Source organism: Colobus angolensis, unplaced genomic scaffold (genome assembly GCF_000951035.1).
Source record: "Colobus angolensis palliatus isolate OR3802 unplaced genomic scaffold, Cang.pa_1.0 Scaffold76, whole genome shotgun sequence".
NCBI classification, from domain to species: Eukaryota; Metazoa; Chordata; class Mammalia; order Primates; family Cercopithecidae; genus Colobus; species Colobus angolensis.
The window spans coordinates 2,251,056-2,266,574 of record NW_012121376.1 but is presented as its reverse complement, the minus strand read 5'-3'; the positions used below and the strand labels follow the sequence as shown (position 1 = coordinate 2,266,574).

At 45.1% G+C, this 15,519-nt stretch overlaps 1 protein-coding gene across 1 annotated transcript in view; it reads left to right on the top strand.

Moving 5' to 3' along the window:
- The window catches only part of BANP (BTG3 associated nuclear protein), a 108,816-nt gene that overhangs the window by 7,309 nt on the left and 85,988 nt on the right, over window positions 1-15,519 (top strand). The window contains exons 3-4 of the mRNA XM_011928015.1: window positions 3,919-4,010; window positions 7,015-7,190. Of these exons, the coding sequence (XP_011783405.1) occupies window positions 3,919-4,010; window positions 7,015-7,190 (268 nt within the window). The remainder of the gene's footprint in view (window positions 1-3,918; window positions 4,011-7,014; window positions 7,191-15,519) is intronic.

Sequence of the window (15,519 nt, the reverse complement as noted above, 5' to 3'; positions counted from 1 at the left end):
CTTCTTCTTCTTCTTCTTCTTCTGTAAAGTGGTATGTGTTTTATTGTTCTGTTAAGTTTGAAGTGACAAGCCCACCACAGTTAAGTCACTGAGTGTTTCGGTTGGCTGGATATTCTTTCAGGAATGTTCGAATCGAAATGCTGACAGTTTATTCCTCCAGAAGAGAGAATTTTCAGAAATCTCAAAAGGAAGTCTGATGTGCGTTCCTATGATCTGTTTGCTCTGTTAGTCGAGAAAACTACCTTTGGAGACTAGTTGTAGTCTGGAAGGGAAGGGAAATAGAAATAGTTTTGGGGTGAGGTGAGCAGTCCCAGGGGAACATGAAGGCAGCATTTCAGGAGTGCTGTTGGTTAGTTTTCCACACGATCACTGCACATTATTTTACAAATTCCTGTTTCTGGTTTAGAAGGCAAATGACAGTGTCTTTAGGAAACATACACTGTAATCTTGTAAAAGAAAAGTGTTCCAGTTACATCATTTCCAGTGATTTCAGAACCATTAAAGTTCTGACAGCCTACTTCCCCAATAAATCTCTCTTTGTAGACTGTGGCCCAAAAAAAGCTTAGAGAAATAATTTCGAATCTTGATTTTGTTCCATCTCTGTTCCTTAAATGCCTGAGAACTATGATTTCTTGAGTATTTGTTAAAAGCCTACTGTGCACAGAGCTCCTTGGCCTGTCCCAGTACAAAGCCTGCAGTCTCTGACCCAGGAGAAGGTGTGCACAGCTGCAGGTACCTTGGTGTGCCACGCACGTTTGCATTCATTGTGGGTTTAAAGTACTTTCCTCGTCTCGAAAGTATACAACTAATACAGTTTAACAGGATAGTCAAGAAAGTAGAATAAAAATTTTCCATAATCCTACTGGTTGTAGCAGCTTTTAAATTGTTGATGTGTATGTCTTTCTAGTTTCTCCTTATTTTTATTTAAAAGAAAGACTTCTAGGATCATCTGACTTGGTGTGTACCGACCATGGCTTGTGCTAACTCTACCTGTCTGAATGCAAAAATTGTGACTTGCATCAGGCCTGTCATTGCAGTTGATTGATTGTGATATCTTCATTTATTTATTTATTTAAGACAGACTTTTGCTCTGTCGCCAGGCTGGAGTACAGTGGCGTGATCTCGGCTCACTGTAACCTCTGTCTCCTGGATTCAAGCGATTCTCCTCCCTCAGCCTCCCAAGTAGCTGGAATTACAGGCGCCTGCCACCATGACCGGCTAATTTTTGTATTTTCAGTAGAGACAGGGGTTTCACCATGTTGGCCAGGCTGGCCTCGAACTCCTGACCTCAAGTAATCCACTCACCTTGGCCTCCCAAAGTGCTGGGATTATAGGCGTGAGACACTGCACCCAGCCTGATTGTGATATTTTAAAAATGAACAAGGAGTTATTTTAATTCTAAAAGTAATGCATACAAAATTATAAAAAGCAACACATACAAAAAGCAGCAAAGTACAAAGAAGAAAATAAATGTCACTTGCTGTCCCATTACCTGTGGAGTCATTACTGGAGTTACTTGCACGCCTGTCTGCTGCCCTTATGACGAAACTAGCTCTGTGACCCCAGAGAAGTCTCATAACCTTTCTGGACTTGTTTTCTTCTCAACAAACTAAAAGGTTAGAGTAATAAGTGCGAGGGTCTCTGTCTGTTCTTCCAGGCCTGGTGTGATGACCAGTTTCCAGTGAGAGTAAAGAGCCTTTGACTGAGGTCCTGAGAACCTTTGACTAACCGCAGGCACTTGCGGGCATGGAGTTTGAAAAGTTTCATTACGTGAGAATTCATCTGCAGAGGCTTAGGTGGTAACGGTTGACATGCTCCCTGCCTCTGAGGAATCATGAGGCCGAAGGCAGGGCCATGTGCTGCTTGTGAGCCAACAGTAGTCCTTGGCTTCGGATAATTTCCCGCTGGATAGATCAGATTTGGCTGCTTTTGCCTAGGACCTGTGAGAGGTTCCTGTTAGAACTGTGGGACAGTTCTGCATCTTTAAGTTTCAGAGTTTTGAGCAGAATTATCTAGCGTGTACAGGCTTAAAGGCATGGACATTCTTTTTTGTTTTCCTGTTAAGATCTTCTTCGGAATGTCAATCTATGTAATTCCGAGGGGAGTTGCTTTGGTGGAGGTGGAGGCAGGGACCAGAGAGGCCTCTGCACTTGGCTTTCCTCTAGCACCTGGAGAATCTGAATGCCAGCCAGGAGTGCTTCACCCACATCTGTGGGCAGGCTTGCGTGTCAGGTGCTGGGAGGGTGGTCTGCTCCGGGGTGGGTGCTGTCACCTCGTTGGTGTCACAGTATAAAAGTATAAACAGGTGTGAGCTGAGGCTCTTCCAGGAATGGCTTCCCGAACAAGGTGGCATTTGAGTGGGGCTGGACAGAAGGTGGTTAGATTTCCCTGGTGGAGACGGCTGGAGGGTTGGTAGTATGGGAAGGGCTGGGGCACAGTCCACACCAGCAGAGTGGGGCGGGTGTCGTCTGGCCACAGTGAGGTCATCCTGCTCAGCTGTGGCGTGGGTGCCTTGAAGGCAGATGGTGTGCCAAAGTGTGCATGTGCTCAACGGTATTCCCAGTGGCCTCATTCAGATTTCGGATTTTTTTCTACCAGGAGCGTTACAGTAAGCGTGCTCGTATGTATGCATGTATACAGCATCTATTCGTATATACTGGCATTCATTTTTGTAAATAGTCACACACTGGTATTACTGTTAAAAGCTTAAAGCTATTAATATTATAACCTGGATAGTTCCAGCTACTCAGGGGCTGAGGTGGAGGGTCCCTTGAGTACAGGAGTTTGAGTCCAGCCTGGGTGACATAGCAAGACCTCATCTCTTAAAAAACAAAAACAAAAACAAACAAAACAAACAAACAAAAAAGAAAGATTACTATTAACCCAGAGTCCATGTTTGTTGCTCAGTGAGGAGGAAGGCTACAGACAGACCTGTTGATGAGGTAGATGGTCTCACGCCTCCCGCATGTGCCCTTTGTTTATCTCGATGTGTGAGTGTGTAGACTAGAGCATGGTAGGAATGCACTAGACAGTTCACACTGTCATTTCAGGCAAGGAAATGAGAAGAAAAAAACACTCAAGGCACAATCTACAATCTTTAGCAAGAACTGTTGACCTTAAACTTCTGTCTATAACTGCAAATATGTAAATTTTTAAAAATTGACTAGGTCAAAGGAAAAGAGAGGACCAGAAGGGTGACAGACAGACAGACATGTGGTTTGCAGAGATGAGGCAGCTGTGGCCGATTTTGGTCTTTGATTTTTGAGATTATCTTTGACTTTTTGTAGTCAATTTTAGACAAAAGGAAGGAGGTTGGGACCATACTGTGGCGGCCCTGAGCTGGGGCCGAGTTGCTTATCCTGTGGGAAGCCATGGTGATCACCTGAGGCTGGCTGTGTGATGGGGGCAGCTGGTCTCAGCTGACGGGAGGGTTGGAGTTCTGTCACTTAGTGTGTTCAGGTTGAGACTGTTTTGATTATTAGCACCTATGACGATGTGATATTCAGTGTTATTTTTCCTCTTTCAGTTCTGGACCTGCAGTTAGAGTGGCTTTGATTTTGGAATGAGGTGACCAACAGATACTTTATTTTAAAGTGGGGAAGAAATCATTATTATCGATTGGGTTTTATCAAACCAAACAGGGCAGCCCCATAGAACATTGAGTCAGAAGCTTGCAGATTTGGAGTTAGGATTGACTCAGTGGCACATTAATTTCCCAGTGTCTGGGCTTTTCTTGGGATTAAGGAGTTATCCTATTTTCTGCCTGATTGAGAATAAGTTTAAAAAGGTAAAATATGAAATAGGTTCTGCTATTTCTCATTCAACCTTAGGTGTCAGCGCTGTTTACTATCTTAATGTTAAAATAATTCTGTAAAACTTTTCATGTTAAACATTTTTTTTCTCTGTCACCGATTTCAGTTGTTTTGGAGAATCATGTAGTGACAGATGAAGATGAACCTGCTTTGAAACGCCAGCGACTAGAAATCAATTGCCAGGATCCGTCTATAAAGGTAAAAATCTGACTCTGTTCTGTAATGTGTAGTGCACTGCAGATTTCAAGGGCTGCTATAACAAATCACCATCAACGGGATGGCCTAAAAATGTAGCCTCTCAGCTGTGGAGGCCAGAGATCCAAAACCAAGATGCGGGCAGGATCTGGCTCCCTCCAAAGGTTCTAGAAGGTGGATCCTTCCTGCCTCTTCCAGCTTCTAGTGGCTCCGGGCCTTCCTCACCTTGTGGGGCTCCTTCCAGCCTCTGCCTTCCGCTTCATGTTGCTGCCGCCTTTGTGTGTCTGTGACTGTTTCCCCTTCTTCCTCTAGTAAGGGCTTGTCATTGAATTTAAGGCCCACCCTAATCCAGGTTGATCTCATTGACTAAATTACATCTGCACAGACCCAAAGAGTTTCTAAATTACATCTAAATTACGTCTGCACAGATTCCGAAGAGACCACATGGGTAGATTCTAGCGGTTAGGATGTAGATATACATTTTAGGATGTGGCTGTATCACCAGGCAGCCCACTACAGAAGAGTGTGAGCCACTTTTTTTCTCTTGAAGAGCATGAAGAGTAAGAATTGTTTACCTTGAGATGCTGCTGAAGGAGGCATCTTCCCACACACCTGCAGGCCCATTTTGGATGGAAGGAAAGTGAACTTTCTACCAGTGATGAATGACTGCTGTGTCTGCCATTTAAGTCACTTAGATTCTAAAGTTGACTGGATGGGGTTCTTCAGAACCGCTCATTCTGTTAATTATTTTTGGATCTTTGAATGTGCTTGATTGGTTCCAGTGTTTGCAGAGTCACAGGGGTAAATACCAGCGTATGTGAGAAGTTTATGAGCGCAACACAAAACCAAAGCCACTTTTCATAGAATTCCTCTGCTTACACTGGTTTCTACTTGGTCATATCTCATTTGTTTTATTAACAAGGAGAAGCAGCGTAAATGTGTATGAAAAACTTAAAAGTAAGCTCACAGTAAAATGCCCGTTTCCAACCAGTCGATAGGATGCGGCTCTGTTAGTAAACACTGCGTTTTCATCCCCTAAATAAATGCAGTTGTAATTTTATCGCAGAAGACACACCTGTTACGCACAGCACAGAAATATATAAAGTGGGCAGGAAGCGGCCCCGCCTTTGTCCTTGTCCCACTGTTGAGAAGAGGTTGGGCCCCCGGTTGAATGCGACCTGCGTAGAGTCGTGTGTGGCTCTAGGTTGTTTTATTAGCATATAAGAGAGATTTTCCCCCAAACCCCAGGCAGAATCATTTGTAGTTCAGAATTAAAATAATGTGGGCGCACTGTTCAAAGAATTTGAGAGCCGAACATTTGATGTTCTCCAGTTGGTGAAAATAGTGGGGTTGTCAGTGGCCATTCAGGGATTCAGCCACCCATTGTTGCTTTTCAAGACGACGCATGTTTGTCATGCCATGGACCGTGCTCATTTGTAGGTAAGCTGACTGAGTGTCATCCGTGGACTTGGGTCCACCTGACACTGAGGCTCCTTCCCTCTGTCACATGGGCCTTCAGTGTCACATTCCAAGAGAGGAGTCAGTCAGGGAGGGTGAATTTCACTTGGTTTCTTTAGCTCCTGTCTATATCTCCTGTCTATATTAGCGCCTAGTGGTGGTGAATGTTGCCAGGAGAGGTGGTGACCTGAGAAAAGGTGAGTTGTTGGGCAGTATGTGGATTTTCCCTCCTGCAGTGCTGTCCCTGCCACTGTGTACACCAGGTTTCCATGCCAGCTGGCATGGTGTTTGATGTCACTGTAATTTTGATACTCTGCAGATTCCCTTTAGATCAGAAAGGAGAGTGGGTGTAAGCAGTGCTGTAGGTCAGCCGCAGTTAGTGGGAAAGCGGTTCCAGCTCTAGTGTGGGCTGGCCTCCCGCTCCCCTGTGAATGTGGGCCTGCCTCCCGCTCCCCTGTGTGCAAGCTCCACAGCCAGCTCTCAGTGGCTTCCGCAGTGCTGCCCCTGCTCTCCCGCGCCTACCTCCCCCTTCCTTCTGATGTGTGCACTTTGGGCCCCACACTCTTTAGGCCATGGGCAGAAAAGGAGAGAGAAAAGACGAAACACAAATTCTGTGCTATTTTTAGCTATTGATTCTTAAGGCAGGTGCCAGCCTTCCTGACTACTAAGCAGGGCTGGTGGGCACTCCCCCAACTTGCCCCTCCCTACCCCCGAAGGAGTGTCCTTCTGTCTGCTGGTGAGACCTGGTGGAGGGTGTCTCTTTTGCCCAGTGAATTCCTGCGTGATTAACACGTTTCCACGTGTGGTCCTGGCGGCTCCTGGCTGGGACAGCAGTTGGGGAAATGAAGTTCTTCCCTTTCTGCTTTGTGTGTTTCTCTGTTCCTTGGGTTTGGAGTCCGACACATCACTGCTCACTGGGGTTACTTGGAGTTAGGAATCCGGAGGAGACTCAGCCGGAAAGGTCAGACGTGGAGCCCGGCTTTGCCGACCACTAGGTGGCAAGCTTGCCGCTCGGGAGCCCCACGGGAGCCTCAGGACCGAATCCGTCAGGGCCACAGGGGATCCAATCACCGATTCCGATTAGGCAGCTTCCGATCAGGCAGCGGGGTGTGATGTGAATGTGCATGGCCTGTGGCTTTTACGCTGTTTTGATGTTATGTGTAATCTGTTTTTACTGTTGAGAAGATTTGACTAGTTTTTGTGTAAATTTACTGGTTAATAATAACATATTGAAGTACATACTTTTTAAAAATTAAGTGGACTTAACTAAGAATTGCACCTGCACATAGAAGTGAAACCATGATTAAATCCTCACATCTCAAACAGGACGTGTGACTCGTGTGTAAAGTGGGAACTCGTTACTCTCATGCTTCTGGCTCGTAGCTAACGAGCCAGTTCCAGCGTGGAGATCGTCCTGTCTGAATCGATGGAGTTGAGATCAGGAAATAGCTGTTCGGTGTTTCTTGGGGTTGTCTTCTTACAGTTCAGGAGACCCTTCCTAAAGCCAGTCTTTTTTCACTTCCAGTCATTCCTGTATTCCATCAACCAGACAATCTGCTTGCGGCTGGATAGCATTGAAGCCAAGTTGCAGGCCCTGGAGGCCACGTGTAAATCCTTAGAGGAGAAGCTGGATCTGGTCACGAACAAGCAGCACAGCCCCATCCAGGTTCCCATGGTGGCCGGCTCCCCTCTCGGGGCAACCCAGACGTGCAACAAAGTGCGATGGTAAGAACAGACCAGGGTGCCGGGGCCTTCAGGTCACTTGGGGAGAAGCGGGTCACCTCCTCGCCCAGGCCCGCAGCTTAGTAGCTCAGTTTGCTGGAGATGCGCGGTGTCTGCCTCAGCAGTCTCGGCAGTTTCTAACTAAAGCTGAGTTTAGTTAGACCGAAACCGAACATGTGGCATCCTGCCAGGACGACCTGAAGTCATCCTCACGTGTCCTTTCCACAAAAAGCAGACCCATGCACCTTTTCTTTGGAACTAACCCACCCAATCTTAGAAGATGTATATGTGCTTCTTTCCTTTTTCCTACTCTACCTGGCTAGTCTTTAGATATGTTTTTCTTCATATGTGGTGTTTATACATTTCACGTGACTATACCAAACTTTCCATTCAAGCCTGCAGTTTTTATTTTGCTTATTTTTAAAAAGTAGAGTCTAATCTTAGAAAGCTGTGTGGTAGTTTGTGAACTGGTTGAGTAGAACCTTTATGATGTCTTAGAAAGTCTCGGAGCTGCTTGGTGTCCACTCATCCAAGGCTTCTTGTCAGATGCTCCAGCTGGCAACTTGTGCTGAAGCTCAGGCTCTGGCGTTGCTAGCCCTCCCCACACCTGGCCAGAAAGATGTCCTGCTTAAGGCCGTGGACACAAGGCTTTGTGCTTGACGAGGGGCCTTTGACTGAGCGCTGCTCTCTTCAGGTTCCCTGGTCTGGCCACGGCCTTCTGCCTAGTATGTCTGGGAGGAGAGAGAATGATGGGACGGCAGTGGTGGGGCCAGGACATGTGGACATGTGGATGCCGAGGAATGGGAGCCGCAGCAAGCCTGGGAGGACTGTTGTGACCTTGCCGCCCATGTGTGCTGGCGGCTGGTGCTGGGTTAGGTGCTTTGTGGACCTTGCCAGGGAGTGTGGGAAGGGAGAGCAGGGGCTCCTTGGCTGGCTGGGCATGGGATGTTCATGAACATACACTAGTACCGAGGTGGCTGGCTGGCCTGGCTTGTCTGGGGGCAGCTGCAGATGATGGCTGCCGTGCTAGCTGAAGCACTGGTGCCTCTTAGAACTCTCAGGCATGCCGGGGGTTTTGGAAACGCTACCCCGCCCTCCAAGCTCCGCTGCTGGTGGTGGAATTGGCATTTCAGTTCGCAGGTGGGAGTTGGGGAGCGTTCGTGTGCTCCTCTGAGACAGGGCCTTCACTCTGCACATATGCTGTCACTCACGCGTTTCCCCCCAGCAGAGGTTTGTTTACCGTGTCCTCTGTGCAGGGATGCTGTTGGGCTCTCAGGTCAGCTGTGCAAAGCTGTTGGACCCAATGCCTTTTTTTTAAGGATAGTTTTTTGGGGTAATGTTCTCTTACCCTAAAATGCAGTGTTTAGAAAATATAACTTACGTCTCAAAAAAGAAAAAAGAAAATGTAATTTATAACCTAAAATTAATAGACTGCCCGAGCTATAGAGAATAAATGTGATAGTATTGTGTGATAAGACAACACATTTCAACATGGTGATGGTCGGCCGTGAAAAAGCCAGACGTCCCACCTGGTGTGTTGTGTCCTGGTGACCGGGGGGTGGTCCGTGCAGACGGACCCAGGTGTGACACTGGGAGTTCAGCCCCCCGCTGGTGATGGAATGTTACAGAATAGTGAGCAGCTGCTAATGAACTTTCAAATAAAGCAAACTATAATTTTTTCTAGACTTATGTAATAGTTGAATTCATGGAAAATTCAAGTCATAGTAAGACCGTGCAAAAATGTTTTGTGTGTAAATGTTGAATAGAGTAAGTTTCTGAGTTCAGAGAATTAGAAGCCTGTTTTCCACTCATGAAGTTCTGGTTCATTGTAAGTTTTGTGCGTGGAGAGTTTTTGTTGGGTGAGACCGTCTCACTCATCGAAGGACATCTCAACCTCCCTTATCTCTGCCTGCCAAATTCCAGTACTCTCTGGATCTTGACCACCAAATGTGGCCCACAGGATCTCAGAGCACCCCTGGGCTGCATTGAGAACCACTGTTCTAAGCAGTTAAACACAAGGATGAACAAACCTCTCCTGTCCCTGGAGCCTTGTGTCCCGGAGGATGGCTGCCCATCACGTGTCACTTGTCACTTTGTGCCAGTGCTGGGCAGGTCATTGTCACCACTTGGGAAAAGTGTTGACAGAATCGATGGTGAGATCCCACCACTGCTGTGCCACGGGGAGAGAAGCTCTTGTGTGAGGCACTCCAAAGGCTGGAGCGTGGTTTCCGTCGTGGGCTGGCCTTGAGGGTGCCGTGTTTGGATTCCATCTGCATGGGGTGGAGCTCGGGCCTCTGGCTGTTACAGTTGCCCTGACGGACACTGGGGTGACCTTGGCCAAGTCACGCATTCATTTCCATCTGAGTTTCTAGTTTCCTCATCTTTAAAAAGGAGATGAGAGGAAGAGGACCTGGAGCTCCTCTGGGGCTGCTTCAGCCCAGGGTCCTCCTGCTTTCTGAGGGTAGCGGTGTCTGTGCTCACGAAAACACATCCATGGGGCGGATGTTAGCCACAGACCTGCCATGGCAGAAATCCCCCATGCTTCTCTCTGCGTGTCAACAAGCAGTGAAGTAAGAGTAAAGTTGCCTAATACTGACTCAGATGCACAATCCAGTTAACCCAGATGTGTGAGATCTTCTGGTTTGAAAGCACTGTATTGGCAAGGCAAAATCAACCTATTGTAGAATATATTTTTTGTATATCAGCATGGGGGTTATTAATATTGCTAATAAAACCATTATTTGTAAAAATTAAGATTAATAGAAGAATCGTTCTTCTATTTTCTCATAGCTTTAAATAGGATAAAAATATATTCTATTTGAAATCCTATTTAAAATATATCCTATGCAAAATCACAAGAAAACAGAGGAATGGTTTCCTTTTTTTTGAGACTCTGCTCTGTCACCCAGGCTGGAGGGCAGTGGTGTGATCTTGGCTCACTGCAACCTCTGCTTCCCAGGTTCAAGCAATTCTCCTGCCTCAGCCTCCCGAGTAGCTGGGATTACAGGCATGCACCGCGCCGCCTGCCTAATTTTTGTAATTTTAGAAGAGACAGGGTTTCACCACGTTAGCCAGGCTGGTCTTGAACTCCTGACCTTAGGTGATCCACCCTCCTTGGCCTCCCAAAGTGCTGGGATTACAGGCGTGAGCCACCATGCCTGGTGGAAAGTTTTAAATGTGGTGTATTTGAATGACTTTTAAAGGAGGAGGCTGGGTGCGATGGCTCACACCTGTAATTCCAGCACTTTGGAAGGCCAAGATGGAAGGATCACTTGAACCCAGGAGTTCCAGACCAGCGTGGGCAACATAGTGAGACTCCCATCTCTACAAAAAAATAAAAGAATTAGCTTGGCACAGTGGCATCTGCCTATAATCCCTTAGGAGGCTGAGGTGGGAGGATTGCTTGAGCCTGGGAGGGTGAGACTTTGGTGAGCTGTGACTGTGTCACTGCACTCCAGGCTGAGTGAGGCCCTAACTCAAAAAAAAAAAAAACAACAAAAACAAAAAGAGTGTTATTAAGTCTGGCATTTCTTTCCATATAAGTTCTTTTTAAAAGACAGTCTCACTCTGTCATGCAGGCTGGAGTACAGTGGTGCAATCTCGGCTCACTGCAACCTCTCCCTCCCAGGTTCAAGTGATTCTCCCACCTCAGCCTCCCGAGTAGCTGGAACTATAGGTGCATGCTACTGTGCCTGGCTAATTTTTGTATTTTTTCATAGAGATGGGGTTTTGCCATGTTGGCCAGGCTGGTATCTTTCCATATAAGTCCTGAAAATTAGAAATAAAAATTGCCAACAGTTGAGAGCTGTTGACAGAAAATTGTGGGAGAGAAGTAGCAGATAAGAACTTACTCCCATTATGTCAATGAAAAAAAGTATGTTTAAATTAGAAAGTTACTAATTTGTAAACACATATGAGTGAATGAGAATTGTCTGTCTAAAATGTGGGCAGTGGAACTTTGAAAAGGAAAAGTCTCCAAACAAAGTTAAAAATTGGTTAGCATTCCAAATAATAAGGTGCTTCTATGGATTATTTATTTTGGGACTCAGATATTTTGAGATGGGAGTCTCGCTCTGTCGCCCAGGCTGGAGTGCAATGGCATGCTCTTGGCTCGCTGCAACCTCTGCCTCCTGGGTTCAAGTGATTCTCCTGCCTCAGCCTCCTGAGTAGCTGGGATTACAGGTGCACGCCACCATGCCTGGCTAATTTTTTTTGTAGTAGAGACGGGGTTTTACCATGTTGGCCAGGCTGGTCTCGAACTCCTGACCTCGTGATCTGCCCGCCTCAGCCTCCCAAAGTGCTGAGATTACAGGTGTGAGCCACCACCCCAGGCCGGGACTCAGGTATTTTAAATGAAGATTAGGAGTATGTGAGTCACGGATAGTATTATATCCAAATCATATGCTGTTAAAATAGCCCAGGGTTCCCAGGGCTCACTCCTTGCTGTGAGGGATTAGCTGGGAAATCCAAGTGTAATCTTACAGCACAGATGCAGACCCCTTAAGGGGCTTTGAGTTGTGATGAGACCCCCGGAGAAAGGGCGAGAAGCTGCCCCCTGCGGTGTCACTTGCCCTTATGTTTAGAGCGGCTGCATCTGCTCAGAGCCAGTCCAACCTTCAAGGGCGGGCACAGCCTTGCAGCAGCAGGGGCGTCACTGAGGCCCCCTGTCTGTGTGTGGAAATCCACCCCACCTGTGGGTTATTTCTCATTAAACCTGACTTGCGCTAGTCTGTGCTATCAGTGCTGAGAGCTGATGAGTTTTTCCTTTTACTCTCTGGAACACAAAAAGGCAGTGGAGTACCGCTTGCCTCACTTGGCATTTTGGATCCAGATTTTTGGGTTCTACACCTGAATGAGATTCTTTAAATAACTTCGAGAACAAAGGAAAGAAAAAGAAAGCCCTTTCTGTTTGAAGCTAAAGTTGAATCATTGTAATAAAAATGCGAGTCACCTGGATGGGCCTCATCCAACAGCCATCATCCACTTGGGGACAAGAAAAATGGTCTTTTAATTTTTGTAGGTAGGTGCTTATTTTCTTCCTGCAGGTGTGCAGAATTTTGCTTCATTGCAATTTTGGTGTAGCAGCCTGAGATTTTAACTTTAAAGATGTTTGGGCCTGTCCTTTGAATGCTAGTGTGGACAGGTCAGTTGGGGCATTATGTCACATGGCCTGCAGGGATCCAGGGCATGCACATGTTCACACTTATACAAGTAAATGTTAGCATTCTTTGTCTGCGTACTTCCAAGCTGGACAGAGACAGTGGTGTGAATAGGATGCAGCAGAGCATGGAGTGTTGCCCATCAGGGGATGCAGGCCCGCGTGGCTGTGCACATCCAGGACACAGGGCAGGTGACAGGGCTCTGTGTGCTCAGCACACCTGTGGAGTTGGCTGCTGGGCAGCTCAGACTGCAGCTCACAGCCCAGGATTTTCTGCTTTGTTTTCATTAACTGAACATACTGACTGACTCGCAAAATTATTTTTAAAAATAAAAACAAGCTAATTTTATTTTAGTTTAATTAAAAAATAGATTTTAAAAATCTGCTTTTTAAAGCCATAGATGTTTATCTTTAAGAACATTAAAGAATTAAGAACTAGCATGTTTCTACAATTTTACAACAATTATAAACCATAGGCTTCTGTATAATACTAGTTCTGGAAATTTTTAAAAGTGTGATTTCTTTTAAAGTATGTCTTCCAGAGATGGGTCATGTAAGACTCAATGGGGGAGAAATTGTTCTTTTCCTCAGAACTGACTGTTGACCTGTGGAGAATTGAAATATTTGCTTAAGGAAAGATTTTAATTCCCTCTAGTATGCTGGCTGCTGACTCTGTTTCATTTCCTAGAGGGTCTTTTATTTTGTTTTGTTTCCTAGAGTGTCTTTTATCTATTATGTTGATAGATATTCATGGAAAGGCTGTTGTGGTGTTGTGTAGAGCTAGGCCTCGTTCTGAGTATCTCTGTTCTGGCATGGGAGCACCAGAGTTCTTGGCCAGGGTCAACCAGTCTTTTCAATTTTGGGTCATTGACATTCCCAGTCAAAATTATAGCATTTCATAGTCTTTAGAATCTGACAAACTCAAGGGAGAGCTGCTTGAATTGTGAAGAAATGGTCTGGTCTCAGCTAAGATGGTTTTGTTTAATTCTTTTCTTATTTAATAATTGAATTTTGGTTGCTTGCATTTAATTTCGTGTACATGTGATTTCTCTTCCTGACTGGACTAGAGTACCTTGCACAGCTGCATATTTTTGATGACCTAATTGTGATACCTTCTACATGCTCGGGCTGAGTACTAGACAAAGAAAACATACAGTTTACATACATACAACTTCCGGAATTATTCACATAATCGTATGCTTTAGAGATACAATCTAATAACCAGACTAATGAGAAACATAAATTTAAATGTTGTAATGATAATGCACATTCTAATAATTTGGAGCACTTCTCTAGTTTTAGAATAACTCATAACTCATTGGGATTGTATTGCATCTGTGGATCAATTTGGGGGAATAGCCAACTTAACAATATTGAGTATTCTGATTCATGAACATGGTATGTCTCTCCATTTATGCAGGTCTTTAATTTATCTTAGCAGTGTTATGCAGTTTTCAGTGTTCAACTCCTGTACATATTTCGTTACATTTATCTCTGAGTACTTCATACTTACAGATGCTATCATAAATGGTATTGTATTTTACATTTCAGTATCCAGTTGTTCATTGGAAGGATATAGCAGTACAATAGATTTTTCTTTATTGACCTTTATCCTGTGCCATTTCTAAATGAACTTGTTTTATATTTTCTGTAGGATTTAAAAAAATATATACATAATTATGTTGCCTTTAAATAGAGTTTTGCTTCTTCCTATAGAATTTCTATACCTTCCCTTCCTTTAATGTGCTGGACATGATCTTTATTTTGGTGCATTTTCTTTATAACAAAATTGTTGCCTTATTCCTGATCTTTGAGTGAAAGCATCCAGCCTTTCACCATTAGGTCTGATGTTGCCTGTACCTTTTTCCCAGATGCTCTTTATCAGGTTGAAGACGTTTCCTTCTGTTCTTTGTTTCATGAGAGTTTTTCGCATGAACGAACGGACATTGGATTTTCACATGCCTTTTCTGTATCTTCCCAAGATGATGGTATGGTGTTCCTTTTTGATTCTTTTGTGTTTTTTTTTTTTTTTTTTTTTGAGACAGAGTCTCGCTCTGTCGCCCAGGCTGGAGTGCAGTGGCTGGATCTCAGCTTACTGCAAGCTGCGCCTCCCGGGTTTACACCGTTCTCCTGCCTCAGCCTCCCGTGTAGCTGGGACTACAGGCGCCTGCCACCTTGCCCAGCTAGTTTTTTGTATTTTTTAGTAGGGATGAGGTTTCACCGTGTTAGCCAGGATGGTCTCGATCTCCTGACCTCGTGATCCGCCCGTCTTGGCCTCCCAAAGTGCTGGGATTACAGGCTTGAGCCACCGCGCCTGGCCTGATTCTTTTGTTAAAGTGAATTACACCGATTTCGAATGCTAACCGAACCTTGCATTTCTATTATCATAAACCTCACTTGATCTCCGTGTATTCTGCTTTTGCTGTATTGATGTTTATATGTGTATATTTATATAAACTGTAAGCTCCTCCTCCTGGGCTCACACCATTCTCTTGCCTCAGCCTCCCGAGCAGCTGGGACTATAGGCGCCCGCCACCACGCCTGGCTAATTTTTTGTATTTTTAGTAGAGACAGGGTTTCACCCTCTTAGCCAGGATGGTCTCGATCTCCTGACCTTGTGATCCACCCGCCTCGGCCTCCTAAGGTATAGGGATTACAGGCATGAGTCACTGAGCCTGGCCGATCAGTTTTCTAATATTTAATGAAGAGTTTTTGCATCTGTTTGTGGGATGTGTTAGTCTGCAGTTTTCTTTTTTTTACCATGTCTTTGTTTTGTTACCAGGATAATGCTGACCTCAGCAACGGAGCTGAGAAGCTGCCCCTCATTGTCTATTTTCTGAAAATGTTTCTGTGAGATTTTTATTTCTTTTTTAAAAATTTGATAGAATTTGCCAGTGAAGCCTAGGTTTTTAATAATCAATTCAATTATTTAATAAATATAGGTGTTTCTAATAAATATAGAAACACCACACACTGTTCCTCATGGTACGCACTGTATGTTTTCATGTCTGTGGGTCCATGGGACACTCCGTTGCCAAGCCTCCCTGGCTCCTCTGATCCGTGACCGTTTCTCACACTTCCTTGTTTTTGGCGACTTTTTGAGGATCTTTGGGTCAGGTGTTTTGTAGGATGTGCTTCTGTTGGAATTTGTCTCCTGACTAGACTGGGGTCACG